The following is a 23,122-nucleotide window of genomic DNA, read 5'->3' on the forward strand; positions in this document are numbered from 1 at the left end:
ATTCAGCAGATCCTAAAAAGGTATTTCCTCCATCTCTATGGTTTAGAATCATATCAGTCTATGATAATAACTCAATAATTTATTATACTTGCCAGCAATTTGCAAGCAAAAGAAATATTAGATTATGACATAATTTTGGATATTTGTTTTGACTTTTTGTCCAATATGAAACTTATATGAAACTGCTTAAGTTTATCATTCAATGAGAATCTAATACCAGCTCATGACTGTCTCCAAACTGAAGCACATCACATCTTTGATGAACTATCCAACTCCTTGACTAAAATTGGACAGACACACAGATATTCGTCTTCCAAACCCCATCAATCTATGAATCCTCAACACCAATTAGTGAAATTAGCCAGAGGGACATCCTGCTGCTTCTGTGTTCTGCTTGTACCGAAGAAGAAAAGACAGGAGAAAATGATGCTCTTTAAGAAGAGTACATCAATCAGCAATTCTGTAGGCTTAAATTTCATGTGGCTGACCACCAAAGGAACTTGTGAGGGAACGACTAACCATTTGAGTCTTGTTCCCATTCAGCATCTTTTTGCTAGATTATTTAAGCAAAGTAAATCTTATGAGTTCGTAGAAATCCACCAGGAAGAGTTTTCCTTGTCATATTCTTAAGGCAATCTCATGATGAGGAAACAGTAGCTCCATAATGATTTGCGTTGTGGGTTAGATGACGGGAAGACTTGCGCAGTCTCTAACGTCCGCCTCCTCTCTCTCACGATTGATTGAACTGCACTGGTTTCTGTCTGTTGTCCACATGCAAGAAATACTGTCGCTCCAGCTGATCTGGAGCCTTAATTCAAATTTGGACTCTTCACTTGTTGCCACAGTGCACACAGAATAATCTAAGAGGAAAACTGACAGCATCTGATGGCAAGATCCTCAGGGTAAAAGCCCCACTAACCACTGTGTTAACATCACACCACGAGGCCAGATGACCTATGGGCGTTCACCCTGTAAACTCACACACAAAACAGGTGCACTGAAAGCGTCATCTGTGTCTTATGAGTGCATATCGTGGAGTGCAGCAGATCCGGCCAAGTTATGGACAGAAGTACAGAGCGAGACTTTATTTTAGGTGCAACAATGCCATCACAAGACCTGGAGCAGCAGACCCTGTGGGTATGAAGGCAACAGTCAAGGCATACCAAACATGCACAGGGTTAGACGTCATTCTGCCTGGTGATACACAACCAAACACATGCAATCGTAGGAGATTAACTCACTCGATCAGAGTCTATTTTAAGGACATTTTGTGGGCACGAATCAATGACATTTTTAACAGTAGCTTTTACCCTTAACTGCTAACAATACGTAATACCAAAATATTTTCCCTGCTACATCAAATAGCAACTTGCTAAATAGCAACCTTCATTCCACCTAATAATGGAAAGCTTAAAAGGGCTTAAAAGCATATTACGCTTTCTATAATTACCAATGAACTAAGAGATGATAATCACCACAGTTAATCCTTGTTTAAGCACCATACTCCAATTTATTATTATGCACAACATAAACGTCTTTCCACATGCTTTATGAATCTTAGTGTTTGTAAAAAGAAACCACCTGGTATGAGCTGACCCTAACAATTGGTGGGAAACCTGTAGAGCAGCAATAAGCAGCTCTATGACTGACACTCAATGCAAAGTATGTATTTTGTACTTTGCAGAAAAAAAATCAAACAAACATGTGCAGGTACAACACAAGATCCTTGTCACTGTATTAGAAGTTGGTCATTACTGACACAACATTACCATAATATTCCTCTCATCACTGCAGTTATTTTGCAGCCTAGTTATAGACAATAGCTATTGCAAAACTTTCTTCACTTTATGTTCAGGTTCTTAATAACCATTCATAACAAAAATGGCTTGAATATAATGAGATATTCATTTTGATATGTTCCTCTGAACTTTTATTTTAGCACTTAATTTCATTTCACATTTTATCTCGAGATCTTTTCAAACTTACATTTCAGCTCATTGAAGCACTTTTCCAGTAAATTGCATGTCTTGTAATTCTGCTTCAAATAAAGAACTTTATATTCATAAAAAAAGAAAAAGATTAGAACCATGCAAAAGAAAAGTTTAAATTCTTCATAAATTAGATTATTCCAAAACTAGGTTCTACATTAATAATGGACGAAAGTTATGCATGAAGAAGGTGTCTACCTTTCAAAGAAAAGCTCACAGATACGGAATAGTTTTCAATTGATGACTTCATGAATTAACTCAACTTTTGAGCTTAACCAGGCCCTGTAGGAAAAGTTGGCATAAATTATACCACTGCTTGAATCAGCTTAGTTTACTCAGGTTCTCTTTGTCTGATATTAAAAATACCTTAATGATAATATTTTAACAGCTGTTTTTCATGGAGTTATTATATTTTACAAAGTGCAAAACAGTTTCTCTTTAATTTGTGATGTAGTGGTTAAAATATCCCCACAAACTTCAAAACAACCTCAAGGTTTGACATTAATTAGTAGTAGGTGAGCAGCATCCACATTTAGAAACTACAGAAAACATGGCCTGTCACGGACATATGATCCTAAACCCATGCTGCTGCCAACAACATGAAGTGTGGACAAACATTTTATGACCAATCACACGAAGAGCAACTGTGATCTGCTCCAATCACAGGCGCACACACTGTCATAGCGGCCATCTTTGGTAACTGGAGCCAGGACCGTCAAGTTTGGTCTATCATTTTGAGGCCCAGAAATTCCTGCATGTCTGCATACCACAGCATGCAAAGAGGGGGAGGAAGAGAAGGAGAGCGGGAGAGCACAAAGGAAAAAAACAGAGAGGAGAAGCGAAGAAAGGGAAAAAGGGAGGACCTTCGAGATGAGGAGGAGCATCAGGAGCAGAGAGAAAAAGAGGAACAGTCAAAACCATTTTCTCTCCTTTTCATTATTTTGTTTTAGTGATGACTGAATGCTTTCTAGGCTTTTCATCGCATTACCAGAAATCCTAACTATGTTGGTGAAACCACTGTCTGGAAATGCAAAAACACATCTTACATCTTCAGATAACTTTCTCACTGAGCTTTAAACTTTGGTAACAGGGTTTTAACATTTATTCAATAGCAGAAACATTTCTATTTGACATGTACACATATCATTACCTTTCTATCTTCCAGGGGGACAGTGCAAATGGCTGCTGAGTGAGTTTATAGGTTAAACACCGTTACCGCATCGTTTTGCTCCATAGGAGCTTGATCGCAACAGAGCAAAACAGATGTAGTAACAAGCTCAGGAAAGTACCTTTCAGGATCCAACATGGAGGAGTAAGAAAACAGAGTCCATCCTTTAACATTTTGTTCTATTTTACTACATAAACCAAACCTCATACCTTTAAATCCTTCTTTATCTAAGCGTAACATCGACTCGCACACTGCTGGCACCTTCACATACATGTTTATTCATGTGAATGTTGCAGGTCCCCTCTCTCTCTCTGTCTCGTTTTTTCCCCTTTTATTTCCAGGTGAACATTTCTTATCAGATTCCTCTTTCCATAGATCTAAAAGATTCATGACAAGGAAAAAAAAAAAAAAAAAAAGCTCCAGAGAAACAGTACAAGTCTCAACAGAAACGCAACAGGTTGGAGGAAAGTACCGTTTTTTTTGCAAACTGAAACTATGCCAGTCTGTTTACATGCGGCAACAGCTTTATAGTCCGTTTATGAGTCAGTGCATTTATGAACTTCTTTCCGTGAAAAAGTATTTTCCCACTCACAGATTTCCATTTCCATTCAGATTTAATTTATTAAGGAAAAACATCAGCAGTAATTCCTCCCAGACTTAATCTGGTTTGATCCTCCATGCTAGCAACATTTGTTTGCAATAACTTGTAAAGAGTCTTTCGCATTGTTTTGGATCCCCTCTTCTTGTTTTATTTCAGCCACACCTGAAGGTTTTCAAGTATAAACAGCTTAAGGCCAGGCCACAGCATCTGAACTGGATTTAGGTCCAGATTTTGACTATGCTACTTTGATATAAAGCATTTCAAAAGTGGCATAACATTTATCACTGGAGTCCCAAAGAAAAGACCTCATGACTCAACAAGGGGGTTGATTGCTTTCCACTTGGTTTGGATAACTTTTTCCAGTATTTACTCTGATTATCTATGACGAGTCTCTAAAGTGCATTTATGTATTTATGTCCTGAATTATTTGATATCTCCTCTTATCCTTTACTGACTTGCCTCTAACCTGAACTGGATGTTTTTCCTACCCCAGTTTCACAGTCACCCAAAATTGTTTTCGAGCATCTGGCTTACCTGATGTCAGGTGTCACAAATATGACCCTAGATAGTAAAATGGTTCTCTATACTGAGCCCTTGCTGCCTTCAACTGGAGCTTTGTGGTGCTCCCTTCTCAACCACCATCAGAAATCCGTCTTAGTGAAAATTATGCTCTTTTCCCTGAAACACAACACATTCTCGGTAAGCCACGATTCCATGGAAGATACCAAAGATATTTTTGGCCTTCGGGAGACTTGTCAAATATTTCAGGAGAGGAAAAAGTTGTTTCTTGAAAGTCAAGGACTTAATATTCTGAGAAGTGAATTGGTCTGGGTGAAACTACTTGGAAATGCATGGCTACTGGAAGCAGGTAGAACTACAAGGTCATAAAACAATGACTAGCTTCAGGCGAGCATAATCAGAGGACAAAATTAATTTCTGTAACTTTTGAGGAAAAACCATTTATTTAAAACAGTAAGAGTTGAAAAGGGTCAAGAAGTTCCCAACCAGAACTACTTCTAGCACTTTCTAAACCTGAGAGAGGCAACGCTTTACAAAGGAGGAGGTGTAGACCCTTCAGCTGATTTGCCGTAGCACCACAACCCATAAAATTCCCAGGATTTTATGGATCACAACTTTCATTTTTTTCTAAATACTTAACAGCAGCTGTGGTGACAAGCAACATTAAGCCGCTAACACGTGCTTTTGAGGTTACATACGCATGACCATGAACAGATCTCCACAGAAGCAGCAGCTTTACAGTGAATTAATGGCACATATTACATTCACCTTACATAACACATCCATACAGATGTTCTGGGGCGGGCCATCAACTATGCATCTAAGAGTACGATCCACTTTTTTAGAGTGAAATTTCCTCAGCTGACTGAAAATATATTTTAAATTCAATACAAAATGTCCTCTCCACCATCTACAACCACTTTGGGTTTTCTGGCAGACTTGACCAGATTTTTATTTTAAAGTGTTGAAGATGCAACACAGTCTAACCAGAGAAAAGGAAGAAAGAAAATCATCAACATCACAGATTTGCCACCTCACTCACTAGTAGACATGAGCTGCTTCTCCAATTACTCATTTCTTTGCTTCACTGCAAACCCACCTGGAGCACATGGTTCCAGTTAAAGTTTCTGTACATTTTAGGCAAAGACCACGTTTCTTTCTGATGAAAAAACAAAAAAAGGTTTTTATTACCTGTAATAATCCCCAACCAAACAGCTGACATAATAACCACGTACTGGTTATTATGGAGATTTCAGGACCCCAAGACGCCTGATTCCTTTGGCCTAAGTTATTGTTCTGTGATTGTTTTGCCTAATTCATATTTGGCAAAAACCACTTTTGACAAAAAATTAGTCATCAAATAGCGTGTCCTCTTGTCTTTCACATCTTAAAAGGAAGCAAAAAAAATATGTGCCACTTTGTATGAACATCCCAGTAAAACAGGAAGTAATCGATTACAAGGTTAATATTCATAGGCAAAAAAATAATTAATTAATTAATAATAATGTAGCACTAATTCTGGTTCTGAATGTGAGAATTAAAGATATGTCCTTGGAATCTCAAATGTTTTAGATTGGTTAGTTTTGTGTCCTTAACCTGCTGTATTTTGGATTTAAAAAAAGCATGTTTGAGGTTTTAGAAATGGCCTTAGGAAGGTATTCATACCTTTTGCGTTTGTTCAAAAGAGACCACATTTAGGTCGGCTGCAAACTGCAGTGATGGGAGTCACAGAATTAGTGACCGTCTTCACAAAAAACATAAAATCAACCGCGAAAATGTTAGCATCCATGTTAATGCCGAACTAAGAGGCAGGCTGTCATCTGATCCACCCAAACACCTGAAAATAATCCCCTGCCCTCAACCCAAGGGAGGGTCTTGTTATTTCCCTCCCTCATACACAAACACGCTGCTAAATCCTCACTCCTCACCTCTGCTCTAAGCTGGCTGTATTTCTGACATACTGGTTCGCAGTTAGTTGGTTTGAATTAGTAATGAACCTCCAAGCTTGGTGTCCCTGCTTAATAGTTTGGGATATCTCAATCTAACTTTTATTTCCTTTCGATTTTATTCCTCTCATAAAAATAAGCCCCCCATCAAATTCTCTCTCCCCAGGGCCCAGTCATGGCGCTCAGCAGTGGGAAGTAGTTTAGACAAAGCCAGGAAGTAATAAGGAAGTCCTTACAGAGAGCTCAGGATGTGAAAACAAAGTGCCTGCCAACATGATTTCCAACAAAACTACACAGAGAAAAACTTTTTATACTTTTTATACGCAGTCAAATTTAGTGAGTGAGGAGCTTTAAAACATTACAAAAACATAACCTTTAATTTGAGTAGGCCCATTCTGAATTATTTTAATTAAATGTCAATAGTATTTCACAGGTTAAAGCAGTTAGAGAGACATTTGATCATTTTCTTCCCCTACAACCATTCTCCATCTCACTCCTACATGATTAAGATGTGGGAACTGAGATGTGTGTGGCAGATGGTTGACTTTGTGTCTAGTGAGTCATTTCTGTGTTCATTTGGTCCTTTGTTTGGATGGTGACCCATTTTCAGTTTTCTGACAGAGGCCACCAGATTATGGTGTCGGTCCTGGCATTTATCATGCCAGCTTTATTTATGCAACACTTCAAAACACCCGCAAGGCCAGAGTACCAAGCATTAAAAGTATAGAACAGCAATCACATAATGAGATAATAAACAATAAGATAACCTAAAAACCAATCGATCAAGAAGAAAACGAAAAAGTTAAATTACTAAAGCAGTTAATTTGCAGTTTCAAAAGAGATTTGGCTTCACTTTAGCAAGCGCACACAGTTCCTGTTAAAGTCTTCTAACAGAGATTAGCAACTCTCCATGTTTAAATCTGCGATGCTAATGCAAAAATATACTTTTCCTGGTATCTGACCTCGCTGTTTCCAACGGTGGAGATGTATTTTAACTTTCTTTGACATCCTGCTCATTGGAAATGGTGTCCTGGTCCAATATGGGTCTTTGTTCGGGGAAACATAAAAGTCACAGATTACCAATTAAAAGTTCCAGGAAACTCTTAAAAATCTGATGAATCATAAAAACAGTTTCAGGATCGTTGAAGGAGACATTAATTTCCTAAAATGTCCTTTTTTACTGTCTAAGAAAACATTTACTTGAATGAAAGGTTGGATTTTCAGCTTTTGTTTGGTGGTATTACAATTCTGGAATACAAAAGAATTAGTTTATGTGAAGGGGTGCCAAAATATTTGTCTGCATCTCTACAAGAAGAGTAACATTTTTACAAATTAACAATTATCTCTTTGTTATTCCAGTAGAAATGTTTGCTATTACAAATAAATAACTAGGGATGCTTAAAAATGAGAAAACCTGGTGACTGTATGAGTCGCTTCGCCTCCTGCTAAGAAGACGGAGCAATGCTTTATGTGAATAAACTCTGTCCTTGCTGTGTGTGAATGCCTATTATCCGGTATGTGCGCTTCCTATGGATGTATGCAGAGCAGGATGTGGCAGAGCAAGCCCATTGATGAAATGTAGGAGAGAGAGGAGAGACGGTTTCCCAGATCCCCCGGGGCACTCGGCTAGCCCCGCCTGCTCCGCTCTGAATCAGGCTGAGTGCATGTGTGCGCACTCACACAAGCACACGCATAACCAGTGCCAGTTCATCAAAGTTAATTTGGGTTTGTAAACCATGATACAAGCTGCAGGAGAAAGAGAGCATAAGAGTATGATTAATACCTCTCCCCTAAAGCTGTCTCTTTGTCTTTTCCCTTCCTCCTTTCTCTCATTCAGCTTTTGCCTCCTGCCTTCACCCATAGTCCCGTTGACAATATTCACGCTGACTGAAACAGCAGTGATTGGGAGCATGTGTGCGTGCGTGCAGATGTAAGGCGAGGAATCGGGAAAAAGGTCCAGCTATTTGAATTTGACAGCATCAAAGAGGAGCTCGCCTGAGTCTATAGCAATAAACGAGAGAACAATGAGAAGAAAATGTGTGCAGCTCTTTGTTCTCGACGAGAGAGAGTCTCACATGCGCCACAATTCACTTTAAAGGAGATATGGGTTGGAAAAGGAAACTGGTATTTGGTCGTTTTCCAGCTAAAGCAAATTACAGAGGTCTTATCTTTGGAAAAGAACAACTTTTAACTCTGCAAGGAACAAAAACTGTAATTGATTCCTAATGTTATTAAAAGGAACTTACTTTTGTTGATTAGTGTGGTTTTGCGAAACTAAGTAAGCTGCAAATAAACCCTAAAATTACATGCACTGGAGCTTAAATGGGCCCAGAGCTGCACTCTAAAAATACATTTCAGGCTGTTAGGTAAACTTTAAAAAGAGTCTTCAACAAAAGATACATTATTAAGTCAATAATTTACAGTTTCTTAGAAAATCAGTGAACATAAAAATCCAGCAAAACTTTCACTTAAAAGCATTTAAAACATTTGATTTTATTAAACAGGAAATTATTAGGTTTGTGAAACTTAATTTACGATGTATGCTGACTTTGTGTTTGTAAGTTTTAGATTGCTCCATTTGTCTCTCTTTTAAGATTTGTGTTCGAAGTACATGTATTGTAGAAACAAAAATCTCTTTATGTGGAGGCTTGTTTGCTGAATATGAGCAAAGTTTAGCAAATTAAAACGCTCCAAGGGTTGTTACTTTGTTGGTCCGATTTGATTAACTGTTTTGGTATCAATTCTGGTTCTTGAGTTAGAGTTGAATGTACATTAATGTAAAGAGAATTATTCACAACCCAGGAGAATGTTGAGTTAAAATCTCCATTTAAAGAAAAAACAATATGTTCTTCTTATAGAAATTGAGACAAGCATCTGTCAAGATAATAAAGCAATTTTTTTTAAAAAGTATAATTTTATAGCTCTTCACAATAATCAATGTAAAAAAAAATCTTTGTTGATACTAAAGGATTGAACCCCTTCTTAGAAATTGCCAAGCACCTTTTTGCATGTTTTTGCTGGAATTTGGATGATTTAGATTAGTTGAAAAGCCTCCCTGCCATCACCCTCATCTTTAACTTGTTCCCAACTTTCTCTGTCGGAGTCAAGTCAACACTCTAGCGAGGCCACTTCAACAAGTTAACATCACTTCCAGTCAGAAGAAATGTGTTGGTAAAATGTAAATATTACTTTGAACCTAAATCTGCCAGGGTGTGAATTAAGTGTTGCTTAACTGTAGGCGTGGGCCTCTGAGATTCTTGGAGTATGAAAATGTTCTTGGATAATACCACAGCGTCACCAAGTTAATGCAAAACTAAGAAATGAACAGCTCAATTAGTGCTTCTTAGTGAGGAGAAGGATACAAGCAGCTCTGCACAGCAGCAGGTAAGGGAGAGACCGGGGTTGTGCTACTCAGAAAAACAAATACATAGTTTACAAGAACTGTTTATATTAACCAGTGTGAACTCAGCAGTAGCAATAGGGTAACTCACTTTTACAAATGAACCACCTAGCAAGCCAATTTGTTGAAGTTCACTTAACTAAATGGTTATTTCAGATTAACAGCCTCTTTAAAACACCTATTTAGTGCGCAGTGGAAACAACTGTGGAGACTAAACCAAGAGAAGGTTTAGGGAAAGACATGAAGAGGAGTGAATGTGGAGGAAGTCCAATCAAAAAACGCTTCTAAAGCCCAATTAAGAAGCGGGGCCAGGCGAGTGTTTGTTTGTGGGCGACGGGCAACAGGATGCCTCACTGAGCACCACCATCCTGAAAACAATCCTTTTCTTTCTTTCTTTCACTCCTCCGTCGCCTCTAACTTGGCTGATCGCCACACTGGCAAAAGGCTTGTGTGAGTGAGTGTTTTTTTCTGTGTGTACCTGGGATCCGCACTTGAAATGCCCCGCCATGTTTGCTTTGCTCTGTTTATTTTTGCTAAGCCCGACCCTCGCCGTCCCCTCCGGGCCTCCTCGTCTTATCCTCACCGAGTGGTTCAGGGGCTGATAGCATGAGAAATCAAACACTGATGGAAATGTCACCAATGAAAGTTTCCACCAGTGAAGCTCGTAGATCCCAGCTGAGACAACATGTGAAACGTGTTGCACACGATGCCCTACATAAACCTTTATTGTTTCATAAGAGGTTACATGAAAAAACTTTTCTTTTTTTTTTTTTTTTTTTTTTGGAGCAAAACTTTTGAAATCTCAAGGTCAAGATTTCACCTTCACATCTTCAGAGTGTTTCTTTCCCGGGCTGGGCTGGAGAGATTTGTTGTGTTACTGTTGCTGGGACACAACCCTGGCAATAGACCTACACAAATAGTAGCACAAAGTTAGCGACCAGTGCTGCTGGGTGCCTTTAATGGCCTTCATTTCTGAACAAACTGTGCATGAGGAATATTGGGATCATTTTGAAGCAGGCACCACTTTTTAAGAAATGCTCAATTTTCTTTTCTAATGCAGACTTGCTGACATTCACTTCTCTTCATGCTTTGGTATTCATACCTTTCGATTTTCTGCTATTTTGATTTAAAATATATTTTTTAGAAAATCTGGGTTTCCCACCCCACTCCCTAAGATTTCACCTCTTCAAGGTCCCCCTCATGCCAGGTCTGCTCTGCTGCATCAGGACTTCAGATGTTATGTAATTGTCTACTTGGTGATGGAGATAAGCAACACAAGTGAAGCCTGAACTAAAAAAAAGAGGTGCTTTAGGGACTTGTTAAGAACTGTGGGAGTGGAAACACTTCCTTCGGTGTGTACTGTGGGTTTTGTACGTTTGCAGAAGGTTTATATGAAGAAAAAGCTTAACAAGCTGAAAGGTAAACTCCAACCAGCACTGGGCTGTTGTGGCATCTGAACCCTCTTTAAGTTTTAAAGCACAACAATCCATTATGATATCACTTTGTTTCGTGAGTCATTTTACAAAAATAAAAATAGGTCAAAACACACAACAACACTTTACCGTAATGAACTCCTTTAAAATAAATGGCTACCCCTTCTTTTTGAATAATTCATTTGAAGTTCCCTTTCAGTCGATTCACTCGGTACAACACATAGAGTATGGGATATCACGCTCCCACGTGACCCAACTGAAGACACCTTTAATCACGCCTTTAGGCAAATGACGTGTGATGACGGGTGGCAGGCCCCGCCCGCATATAAATACACCACATCACCGTCATTATTCAGTTCTTACGCTCTTCACCTCGCTGAGAACACCCAATTTTCAACCTGTGCTTTCTAGCTGCTGCTAGGTAGCATTTTTTTTCCAGAACTAGCTTAACTGCTCCTGTTGGTGTTAGTTACCGCTGCCTGCTGGTTAGCGTGTCTGCCCGCTGAGCGCTAGTTTTTTGTTTTTCGTGGTTCGGGATGAGCACGAAGCATAAGCAGAAGTCTTCCGTTCGCCCCTGTCCCCAGGAGTGCGGCTTCACGCTTCATGAAAAAGACCAGCACGAAGTGCCCAGTCTGCCTCGGGATTGTCCACGCCAGAAGGGCGTTGTCGGAGCCGGACGCTTGTGCTTTTTGTAGCCAGCTTCGGCGCTCCACGCTTGAACGGCGGGTCAAATTTGTGCAGAAAGTACTGGGGGAGGCTACCGCTTCACAACAAGACCCCATGCTCTCCGAGTCTAGGAACCCGGTTTCGTCCGAGTCTGACGAGGACGTAGGGGCTAAAGCTTCCACTTCCAACTGGTCGGTCCCCGCTCCAAGCTGGGCAGACCATATGGAGTACGTGGACGGGTTCGCCGAAAACGGCTCAGGATGATGGTGATGTGCTAGACCTCGGCCTGGAAAGTCACAGCCTGTCTGAAGACGATGACGATGATTTTTCCGCCGGTCAGCTCCCTTCTGCTGCGGCCGCTTCTCCGGGGGGTCAGGACGACACGTCGTTCCTTTCCCTTTTCCGGCGTGCAGCTGCTAAGCTAGACGTTGAGTGGCCCACCCCTCCTCCTGCTCAGAAGGTGTCCCGGTTCACTGGATTCTACCTTCCGACGGAGCCGGCTGCGGTTAAAAACCGCCTGCCCATGTTCCCGGATTTTGTTTCAGAGCTGACGTCATCCTGGAACAAACCGTTGTCCACCCGGGTTACGGTGCCTGGCTATGGGCAGTACGTGGACCTGGAGGGTGCCGACAAAGCCGGTCTGGTTAATTTACCACCGATGGAGGCGTCCTTGGCAGCTTACCTGGCGCCATCATTCAACCATGGGGTGGGCGGCTCTGCCACCCTGCCCTCAAAGCAATGCAGGTTTTCCGCATCCCAGTTGGAGAAAACCTATCGCTCAAGCAACCGCTGCTCGCTCCTTGAGCTCGGCCACCATGCTTGAAACTTATCAAGCTATGTGCTTGTCCGAGCTCGGAGCTCATGCCTCCTGATAGCCATCTGACCCCCCTCTTGAATGAGATCAGAATCACTGCGGATTATATTCTTCGCACATCCCGCTGTGCGGCGCTCTCACTGGGGCGGGGGATGGCTTCCACAGTGGTCGCTCAGAGACACCTATGGCTGACGCTTTCTGACGTTCCCGATAGGGACAGAACCATATACTTGGACGAGCCGGTGTCAACAGATGGGCTTTTTGGACAATCCCTTGATGCAATCCAAGCGAAGTTTGAGCTAAAGAAAAAGCAAACTGAAGCTCTTCGTTGCATCATTCCCAGACGTGACGTCAGGCCCAGGCCCAACATGAACGCACGCATGCCGGTGACAACACCTGCACCGCCTAGAGAGCAGCACCACCCGCAGCTCTCAACACTACAATTTCACAGCCGTCGAAAAAGCATACTCCCCGCCAGTCGGCTTGGAGCAAAGGGCCTCCTCCAGGTTTTCAACGAGATCTGACGTCTCGAAAGAAAAAGCCTCAGTCATCCTAACGACACGAGACGGCGTGACGGCAGAGGGGCATCAGAAGCAGGGAGACCTGATTGCCGCTGCTCACCCGTTTGTGCGCAAACGGCATCTTGCTTGTTCTGTTCAGGGTTCCCCCAAGAGGCGCTGCGTTTTCCTCACACAGTCTCCCAAGCACAACACCCCAACGCACACTCTGTTTGCACTTTCAGCCCCAAGTTTAAGTGGGCTAAATGTTTCTCAGGAACTGAGAGAGAATGTACGAAATGTTTGTGTGACTGTTCCACATGTTTCAATAAAGAGTGCATTTCCTTTGCCAAAAATTCAAACTCAAAACACTGTGTGCCGCAATGTGCGCAACAGTCAAACGGAGCTGCTCCTCTCCGTTCCAGCAGAGGGCAGCACCTCCTTGCTGACAGAGCGTCAGGTCAGCTGCCTCGCTGCACACTTGCCTCTCTGGCGCGCATGCGCACCTTCCCCATGGATGGAAAGGACCGTTGCTACGGGTTACCGATTGCAGTTTCGGAAAAGACCGCCCCGGTTCCAATCAGTTGTAAACACAACTGTGGGGACAGAAGCAGCGAAAGTTCTAAGAGACGAAATAAACACGTTGTTGGCAAAAGGAGCAGTGCGTGTGGTTCCCACTTCGGAAGCAGACAGAGGTTGGTACAGCCGCTATTTTGTTGTTCCGAAGAAGGGAGGTGGGCTACGACCCATCCTGGATTTAAGGGTGTTGAACAAGTACCTTCGCAAGTACAAATTCAAAATGTTGACGCTGAGACAACTTTTGAACGCTGTCGGCCCAGGCGATTGGTTTGCTACAATCGATCTGACGGATGCTTATTTTCACGTAGCAATACACCCGGAACACAGGCGTTTTCTGAGGTTTGCTTTCGAGGGAGTAGCGTACGAGTACCTGGTTCTACCCTTCGGTCTGTCGCTCGCCCCTCGCACATTTACGAAAATTGTGGAGACAGCGCTCGCCCCTCTCAGAGAAAAGGGGATTCGCATTCTAGCTTATCTGGACGACTGGGCTTTAATAGCCAGTTCCAGAGAGCAGGCGGCAGAGCAGCTGCCACAGGTGCTATCCCACATTCAAGCCCTGGGTTTCTCTGTAAACTTTCAGAAAAGTTCACTGAACCCGAGTCAACAGTTCTCATTTCTGGGCCTGGAAATATGCTCCCTGTCAGCTCGAGCTCGTCTCTCAGAGCACCGTGTGACCGCGTTTCATCGGTGCCTCGGTCAGTTTCAGTTGGGGTGCAAACTGCGCTTCCAGACTGTCTTACAGCTGATGGGAATGATGGCCTCCATGATTGCAGTGGTTCCACTGGGACTGTTGAAAATGCGTCCGATGCAGCGCTGGACACGCTCTCACCGGCTGAGCACATCGCGGCACCTGCACAGAAAGCTGACGATAACTGCCTCTTGCATGTCAGCACTTCGCCCGTGGAGGGAGCCCAATCTGCTGTACCGTGGGTCTCCAATCGGCAGGGTGTCCTTTCGCAAAGTGTTGTCCACAGATGCCTCTCTACGAGGGTGGGGAGCAATATGCGATGGCGTAGCGGTGAGGGGGAGTCTGGACATTAACCCAATCCAAGCTCCACATAAACTACCTGGAGTTGCAAGCGGTCCTGCTGGCTCTGAGGCATTTTTGCAGGGTTCTGTTGAACCAGCATGTTCTGATAAGGACAGACAATACCACTGTGGTGTCCTACATAAACAGACAAGGGGGCACTCATTCACTTCCCTTGCTGAAATTGTCTCACAAACTGCTGCAGTGGTGCAGCGTTCATTTTCTGTCTATCAAAGCCACTCATGTTCCTGGGCACCTGAATTTGGGAGCGGATCTGCTGTCCAGGGGAGGCCCACTGGTGAGGGAGTGGAGACTACATCCATCCGTGGTTGCGCAGATTTGGCAACGGTTCGGCGAAGCTTCAGTGGATCTCTTTGCCACCAAAGCCAACACCCACTGTCCCTATTCTTTTCCATAACGGATCACAGCGCTCCATTGGGAGTGGATGCCCTCGCTCACCCATGGCCCAATGTGCTTCTGTACGCTTTTCCCCCAGTGGGAATGATTCTGCCAGTGCTGGAGAGAGTACGCAGATGGGGCCTGTCTTTGATTCTGGTGGCCCCTCGCTGGCCGACAAGGTCATGGTATGCGGAAATAATCAGCTTGCTGGTAGTGGAACCTTGGAAACTCCCTGTCCGCCGAGACCTCCTCTCCCAGGCAGGGGGGGAAGTATTTCATCCGCACCCAGAATTGTGGATGCTGCATGCCTACCTGCTGAGAGGTCCAGTTTGTTAGCCAGAGGCCTTCCTTTGGATGTGGTTGCAACCATTCAGAGTTCCAGAGCAGCTTCCACTAGGGGTTTGTATGCCCATAAATGGCATGTTTTTGAACAGTGGTGTCACGGCAGAAAACATTTCCCCCTTCCAGTGCTCCATTGTGGATGTCTTGATATTCCTACAGGGGCTAGTGGATAAAGGTCTGTCTTTCTCCACAATTAAAGTTTACTTGGCTTCCATCTCTGCATGCCATGTTGGCCTTGATGGAGGGACACCAGGTGCTCATCCTCTGGCTGTGCGTTTCTTAAAAGGGGTCCGTAGACTGAGACCAGGGATAAGATCTAGCGTTCCTTCCTGGGATCTCACTGTGGTCTTGGATGCTCTTTGTAGCACTCCCTTTGAGCCCCTTGAGTCGGTTGATTTGAAATTTCGTCATACAAGACAGCTCTGCTTCTTGCTTTGGCGAGTGCGAAACGGGTTGGGGACCTGCATGCACTTTCGGTGCACCCCTCTTGTGTTCAGTTTTCAGCTGATGGTTTAAAGGTCACCTTAAGGCCAAATGCTGCATATCTCCCTAAGGTGATCCCTTCAGATTACAGCATGATGACCATTGAGCTTTGCAGTTTTTATCCCCCTCCTTTTGCTTCTGATGAGCAAGGAAGGCTGCATTTTCTGTGCCCAGTACGTGCACTCAGTCTTTACATCAATCGCACTCAGGATATCCGACTGTGCGATCAGCTGTTTGTGTGTTTTGCAAATCCAGCCAGAGGCAAAGCTCTCTCCAGGCAGAGACTTCTCATTGGGTCGTGGAGGCTATTTCTCTGGCTTACAACAGTAAGGGCCTCCCTTTACCACGTGGTGTGAGGGCACACTCGACCAGAGGTGTGGCGGCATCCTGGGCCCTTTTCAGAGGGGTCCCGGTGAGTGACATCTGCGCGGCAGCCAGCTGGTCTTCACCGCACACTTTTGTTCGGTTTTATCGTCTGGATGTGACAGCCCCTACTGTGGCTCATTCTGTTCTTTCCGCTGGGTTGGAGGTTTCAAACTAACTCAGTGCATTTATATTAGGTTTGATGGCTGCTCTGCGGGGCGTGTATATGTCCCATACTCTATGTGTTGTACCGAGAATCGACTGAAAGGGAACGTAATGTTATGCATATAACTACTGTTCCCTGAAGGAGAGGAACGAGGTACAACACCTTTCTGCCCCGCATTTCAGCTTGGCTCGGTGAAGAGCTGCCATCGAACTGAATAATGACGGTGATGTGGTGTATTTATATGCGGGCGGGCCTGCCACCCGTCATCACACGTCATTTGCCTAAAGGCGTGATTAAAGGTGTCTTCAGTTGGGTCACGTGGGAGCGTGATATCCCATACTCTATGTGTTGTACCTCGTTCCTCTCCTTCAGGGAACAGTAGTTATATGCATAACATTACGGTTTGCTGCTGTCGGACAGATGGCAGGAAGGACAAGCGGACGTATGGATGAATGGACTGACAGGAGGACAGACAAAAGGACTGATGAATTGAAAGATGGACAGATGGATGTATAGATAGATGGCCAAACAGAATGAATAAATGAATGATGATGAATGAACTCTTAGCGGTAAATGAGGAATAATAAATAGCTCTCAGATTTCTGTTTCTATTGAGCTGTTCACTCTTATGAACAACTGTATAAGAGAATTACAATAGCTAGCCCTGGATATTAGTTGTTCTGTTCATTTTATTTGGAACAGTAAGGTTTTTAAATCACTACTTTTTTTCCCTTCACTTTCTGAGGTTGTTTTTACTCATTTTAAAGACCAAGTAAGGACTAGAAATTTATCTTATTCTGTCCTTTCAAATATAAACAACAATCTTGAATTAAAAGGAGGTGTCCTTACTTTTCACCATGACCGTATGACCCATTAAACGTCTTTCGAGTCCATGTTGACGGAGTCACATGGACCTTCCACTGAGGCCTGCTCACTACAGCTGGCTGCCGTCCAAATTAAATTCACCTCTGGTCGAGAGGAACACAGAGCGCTGTCTGATGACGCATGAAGTCGTGTTTGGATCTGCAACAATCTGAGAGTACCATGAGCGACTGTGTCGGCCTCAGAGAGGGTACGAGCAGTTCATTAGTTATCTCCCCTCCAGCAATTTTGCCTTCAGGATTGGAAGCAGACACCTTGTGTGCCAGAAAACAGCTACAGCACACAATAAAGCACGTAGGCAAAGGCAATGTGAACTTTAACCTGGAAAGCTTTTGTCCTCCACATTATGTGTATGTTTATGTGTGCATGAGTTGTGCAAGCTGAGTTCTGGCTCCTGTGTGAATCCGAAAGCAGCAGAAAGGGACTTTTTGTTTGTGCCCATTCAGTATTTTTGTCTTTGTATAATCCTTCCATTTTTGCAATCTCTAACTATTTTATTTAGAAACTTCCCTACATGAAAAGCTACTTATCAAGTACTTCTTTTTAAACTTAACATAAAATTGCAACATACAATACAAAAGTTTAAAACTAACCTTTGTTTCTTTATGTGGTGCGTTTAAAGACAGATTTCCTGTCGGTATCTGAAGTTGTCAAATTGATTCTTTGTTTAATTATGTTTAGTGACTGAACTTTACTATAATTCTATGACTTAATAATTAATCTCTACACTCTCGATTGCTGATCAGTTACAGTGTTTTTGCATAAACACTCACGCAGACACGCACACACACAAAGGAGTGCATTTACACACATTTGTACAGTGGTTTTCCTGTATAGAAGGAGCAGTGTAGGATCAGAGGAGTACATGCCCCCGCCTCCTCCGGCTTTCACCTAACATAAGTGGAACCTTGTAAAAACACAAAAACACCACAGTTTCCACTCGCATATAAACTTTAATGCTGCGCCTAATATTTCTTCCCCATCCACCCACATCTGAGTGCATGCAAGTTTGTAAACTGTGACAAAACCTTAAAAAATAAAATAAAGTAAATTAAACATCCTATAGCTTTCTTTAGGATGTTATAGGACTGACTGAGCATGGCTACATAGCTGCAGCAAAATAATCAAAACCTATAAAGAAATCCTACTTGGAGATGTAGTAACAGGAAATAAGCTGTACATTTCCTTTTATTTTAAATAAACATCTGTTTTGTTTTGTTTTTTCTTTTTAAAAGCAGATGAAAGTGTAGCCGTCTCTCTCCTACAGGCCCATATTTATACATACAGCAGGAATAACTCACACACACTCCCCTCGCTGCAGTGCAGGCAGCATTGCGTCATGTTCTAGAAACGGCTCCTGCTCTGGCGTTCGGCTCTGGACTTGACGGTGTAACTATGGCATTATGCGGCGCGCTGCATCATATCTGCTCCAACGGGCCTATCCCAAGCAAAGGAGGCTTGCAAACATGGCCTCTGACGCACCGCATGCAGCTGCTTCTGTTTATCAGCCAGCTTTCATCTTATTTTTTTTCGTTAATGTCCAAATAGGTTCAGGAGTCAAACTGTATTATTATACTTCGGTCATATTAGGAATGATTCATTGGATAGTTTTTATGTTGGGTTCAAAGTATATTCAAGAGTTGCTGACTCTGATATTTAAGATCTATTTTAATTAAACCATGTAGTTTTTAAAGTGATTATTATTTAAAATAGCATTTAGAAAACTTAAAAAAAATGTATTGCACTGAGAGGCCCTCAATGCACAGAACCTCTATGCAAACTGGTCTTTATATATATATATATATATATATATATATATATATATATATATGTCTATATATATATATATATATATATATATATATATATATATATATATATATATATATATATATATAATATATATATATATATATATAATATATATATATGGTCTATATATATATATAATATATATATATATTATATATATATATATAATATATATATATATATATATATATATATGGTCTTATATATATATTATATATATATATATATATATATATATAATATATATATATATATATATATATATATGTGGCCGATCTTGTCATATTTAACCTCTCTGACTGAGAAACAGAAATCCTTAAAAAAAAAAAAAAAAAAAAACAAGCTGTAATCTCCAAGAAAAAGATTAAATTTAACTTCATTCTTTGCCAAATGTCGGACAATAAACTTCCAGAGGAGATCCAGCACTGACCAAACATATATTTTGACAAAGAAAAACAGAATACAGCTGGCAAATCCACATAGGTTTTGACACCTCTTTCCCCATGCCTAGTCTCTAATTTCTAACCTTTCATTTTGCTGTAATTCCCCAACTCAACAATGCATTTGACTCTTTTTACCTACCAGCCTTTAATTACAGTTCAATCAGCCCACACATAGCCTGTCAATGAATGCTGATAGATGTTATGTGTACATAACATCAGCCGACTTCTGAGCAAATTTTCTCCAGTGACTGTTTCTACACACGTCACCATAAACAACATGGTATCGGCATGAAACAGACAGCTAGTTTCCGTCCCATTTTTTACAACTTTTCTATTAGACTGGTTCAAAATAATCATACCTGAAGTAGTGACAGAGCAGATGAAGGAGGGAGAAAAAAAGAAGACTGGCACTTACTTGTCTGACAATGAGTCTGCGACCAGCATCTCCCCCTGAAGTGGCCGTTGATGGTGGTCTGGGTGCAGTGTGTCTGGCCCTGCGTCGTGCCGGGACACACGTCTCCACACTCCCGCTCGTTCTTATTGGCCACGATGAAGTTGTCCTCCACCGAGTCCAGGATCATGGACCAGTCCAGGGTGGCCAGGTAGCACAGGTCTGGGTTCTTCTCTATCCTCACGGCGCCCCGGGTGATATTCATGAGGCTGTGCAGGCCCACCTCCTTCAGTTGCAGCATTTCGTAAATCACCAGGGCGTAGTTGAAGAACAGGTTGTTGCCACGGATCACCGTCAGGTTTGGGAAGAGGTTACTGAGGGTCTCCAGGCCGTAGACCCTGAACAGGAGGACGTAGTCGGTGACCACTCGCAGCTTTGGGAAGCTGAGGCCATGGAAGTCGCCGGACTTGGCCCCAAACATGAGCAGGATCTTCAGGTGGCCTTCGATGATGGTGCAGTTCTCCAGTGACTGGAGGTTGGTCACGTTGTTCCGGATGTTTTTGCTCTGACAAACTGAACGGGGAGAAAAGCAAAAATAAATAAATAAGATGCCAACCATGTAACAATTTATTGATCTGAACAATTGATCTCATTTTAATCTGGGACTATGGTAATTTATTCATTTTATTTGATCTTAACTCATAAATCACAGACCTTCACTACGAATATATGGACGACAGATCCAAGGCAGTCAGGCTTTAAATACAGGACCATCAACTAGAGTTTTTTGTTGCTGTTTTGTTCTGATTTGCTTTAAAACAAGGGAAGCCATCTGATTGGACATCTTCATCTCTCCTAACAAACCAACAGTCCTCTTTCTGCAGAGAGGAAGTGACTGCAATGCCCTCTCTGATATGAATGAAGTAGACATGAATGGGTTAACAGAAATGAAGCCTTGAAGCAAAGTGCTTATCCCAACTCATTCATAGTCTCTAGTCGCTGTACACTGGAACACACACACACACACACACACACACACACACACAAACAAACATCAAATGCATGAGCCAGACGCTCAAACGCATTAAATATGAGGAGAATTAATGAACAGCCAGTTACTTACAGACAGAATGTGAAAACCAAGGTTACTTTTTTTGCAAAGTACAATACAAATTGCTGGGATATGTTAGAGCAATCAAGGAAAAATGTGTTGGTTGGGGAACATTCCTTGAAAGCTAAAGAATCTGATGTTTTTCTGCCAAGATTGTGTGAAAGAAAAATTAAAAGTTTGGATGAGATCAGGAAGAAATCAAATTTCCGTCTATTCTTTTTTCTCTCCTTTCAAAATTCTTCAATTTCTTCAGCAGTTTATCTAATAATAAACAATGAAACCATAAAAAAAACAATAATAATTCTTCTGTCTTCTAAATCGAATGTAGGTCAAATGTAGGGATCTTAGAGCTGGACTGATACGCTGATCTCTTTTTGTTTCAGTAAGGACCCTTGCAGCAGCATTCTGGAGAAGCTGGAGCTGTCTTATTGCTTTTTTTGATAATCTGGTAAAAATGCCATTGCAGTAATTGACTCTACTAAAAGCAAAGGCATGAACTAATTTTTCTGAATCTTGTGAGGACATGAGTCATCTTATTTCAGCAATTTTGGGGGGAAATGAGCCATTTACCCAAGCATTGGCTTTACCTATTTATCCAGGTAGTTCTTCCAATGTCTTGCACATAATAATATATTTTAACTAGTTTTAGAAATGTAAAAATAAAATTTCACTGGTGAGAAAAGAGAAAACCTTTTTAAAATGATCTTCTCCTCTTGATTGAAGCATACCGCAAGTTTAAAGTATTATTGTATATCGTCAGACCCTTCCTGCTGAACTAAACTCACTCCCTATCTACAGTGAGAGCAATAATTAGGAAGTTTAAAATAACTGAAGCTGTGAAAAAAGGCTGGACAGAGAACCCAGCTTATTTCACCACCACAGACAGTGAGAGTGCGAAGAGAGTTTGAAAACTAAAGCTCACAGTTTAAAGCACTGCAGCAAAACGTTTCGTGGTGAGATCATACTACTGCAACAAAATTGAGTTTTATTTTAAGCGTTTCTACAAATCTTTGCTATTAACACTTTCGGTTATTGTTCCTTAGATTTACTGATTTATTGAAGCTTTTCAATCCCTACACAATTGTCATGACTTCAGCGTTTCTGCTCCACCTTCTGCGCTGATTGCTCATCACTCTCACCTGCACTGTGCTGCTCCCTATTTATACAGCTGATTTTCTCCAGCTCAGTGCGAGATCGTCTGTTAACCTTGTCACAGCTTTCAAGCCATTGTTTCATGTCCCAAGGAGTTTTCTGGTTTACTGATCCTGCCTGTTTTTTGACCTTAGATTCTGCCTTGTCCTTCGGCTGCTGAAAGTACTCTGATCTCCTGTTAAAGAACCCTGCATGTCGCCGACCCTGCCTCCTGCTTGCTGTTTGCTGGATTATCTGTGCCTGTTGCTCTCCTGTGTATGACCCTGGATCGTCTCTCTACTCCGTCTCTGGTTTGTGGACTTTGCCCCTGTGGTCTGTTTGTTCTCTGAGCCCCCAAGACTGTCTGTTGTCCTGTCATCCTACTTCGTCCCACCCCCGGCTGGATCCCTGTCCCCTGTGGATCCCTCCTCCCTTATCTGCTCATTTTTTCCCACCCCGTTAAGTCCCATCGAAATTATTATTTTTTTGTCATTAAAACTTCTGATTTAACTTTCTCCTGTGTTGGCTGCGTTTTGGGTTCTGGCTTAGTTTGCTTACCTTTACAACAATGGCATAATTGCTGTGAAGCTCCATTAAAAGCAATAACAACAATAAAAATATATGTTTCTGACATGAATTAAATAACTAAACCTCTCTGACGCACCAAATTTTCAGAAAGACGATTTACATTTGTTTTCCAAGAATGCAAAAACTGTTTCAAACAGTGGTGGTGTCTCTCAGAGCTAAAACGGCAAAGGAATCGAGCTCTACTCTAGTTTTCCTTTGAAAAGAACCCAAAATTGCAGTTACTTTGTCAATTTAGATCACCTTATCTAACTTAATTGCTCATTTTCATTTCACTGTAAACATATTAATATGTTTACAGGAACTGCTCATCCTGATCAGTTCCAGGATGAGGAGGAATACAGATGAGAATAAAAGCATAAACAGAGTATAAACA

The 23,122-nt window shown here is 41.9% G+C and overlaps 1 protein-coding gene across 1 annotated transcript in view; it reads right to left on the reverse strand.

The window, feature by feature from the left end:
• The window catches only part of insrb (insulin receptor b), an 85,695-nt gene that overhangs the window by 42,808 nt on the left and 19,765 nt on the right, over positions 1-23,122 (reverse strand). Inside the window, exon 2 of the mRNA XM_055044368.1 lies at positions 19,944-20,492. Within this exon, the coding sequence (XP_054900343.1) occupies positions 19,944-20,492 (549 nt within the window). The remainder of the gene's footprint in view (positions 1-19,943; positions 20,493-23,122) is intronic.

The sequence above is a fragment of the Poeciliopsis prolifica genome, unplaced genomic scaffold (genome assembly GCF_027474105.1).
Source record: "Poeciliopsis prolifica strain line A6 unplaced genomic scaffold, Auburn_PproV2 SCAFFOLD002, whole genome shotgun sequence".
NCBI lineage: Eukaryota > Metazoa > Chordata > Actinopteri > Cyprinodontiformes > Poeciliidae > Poeciliopsis > Poeciliopsis prolifica.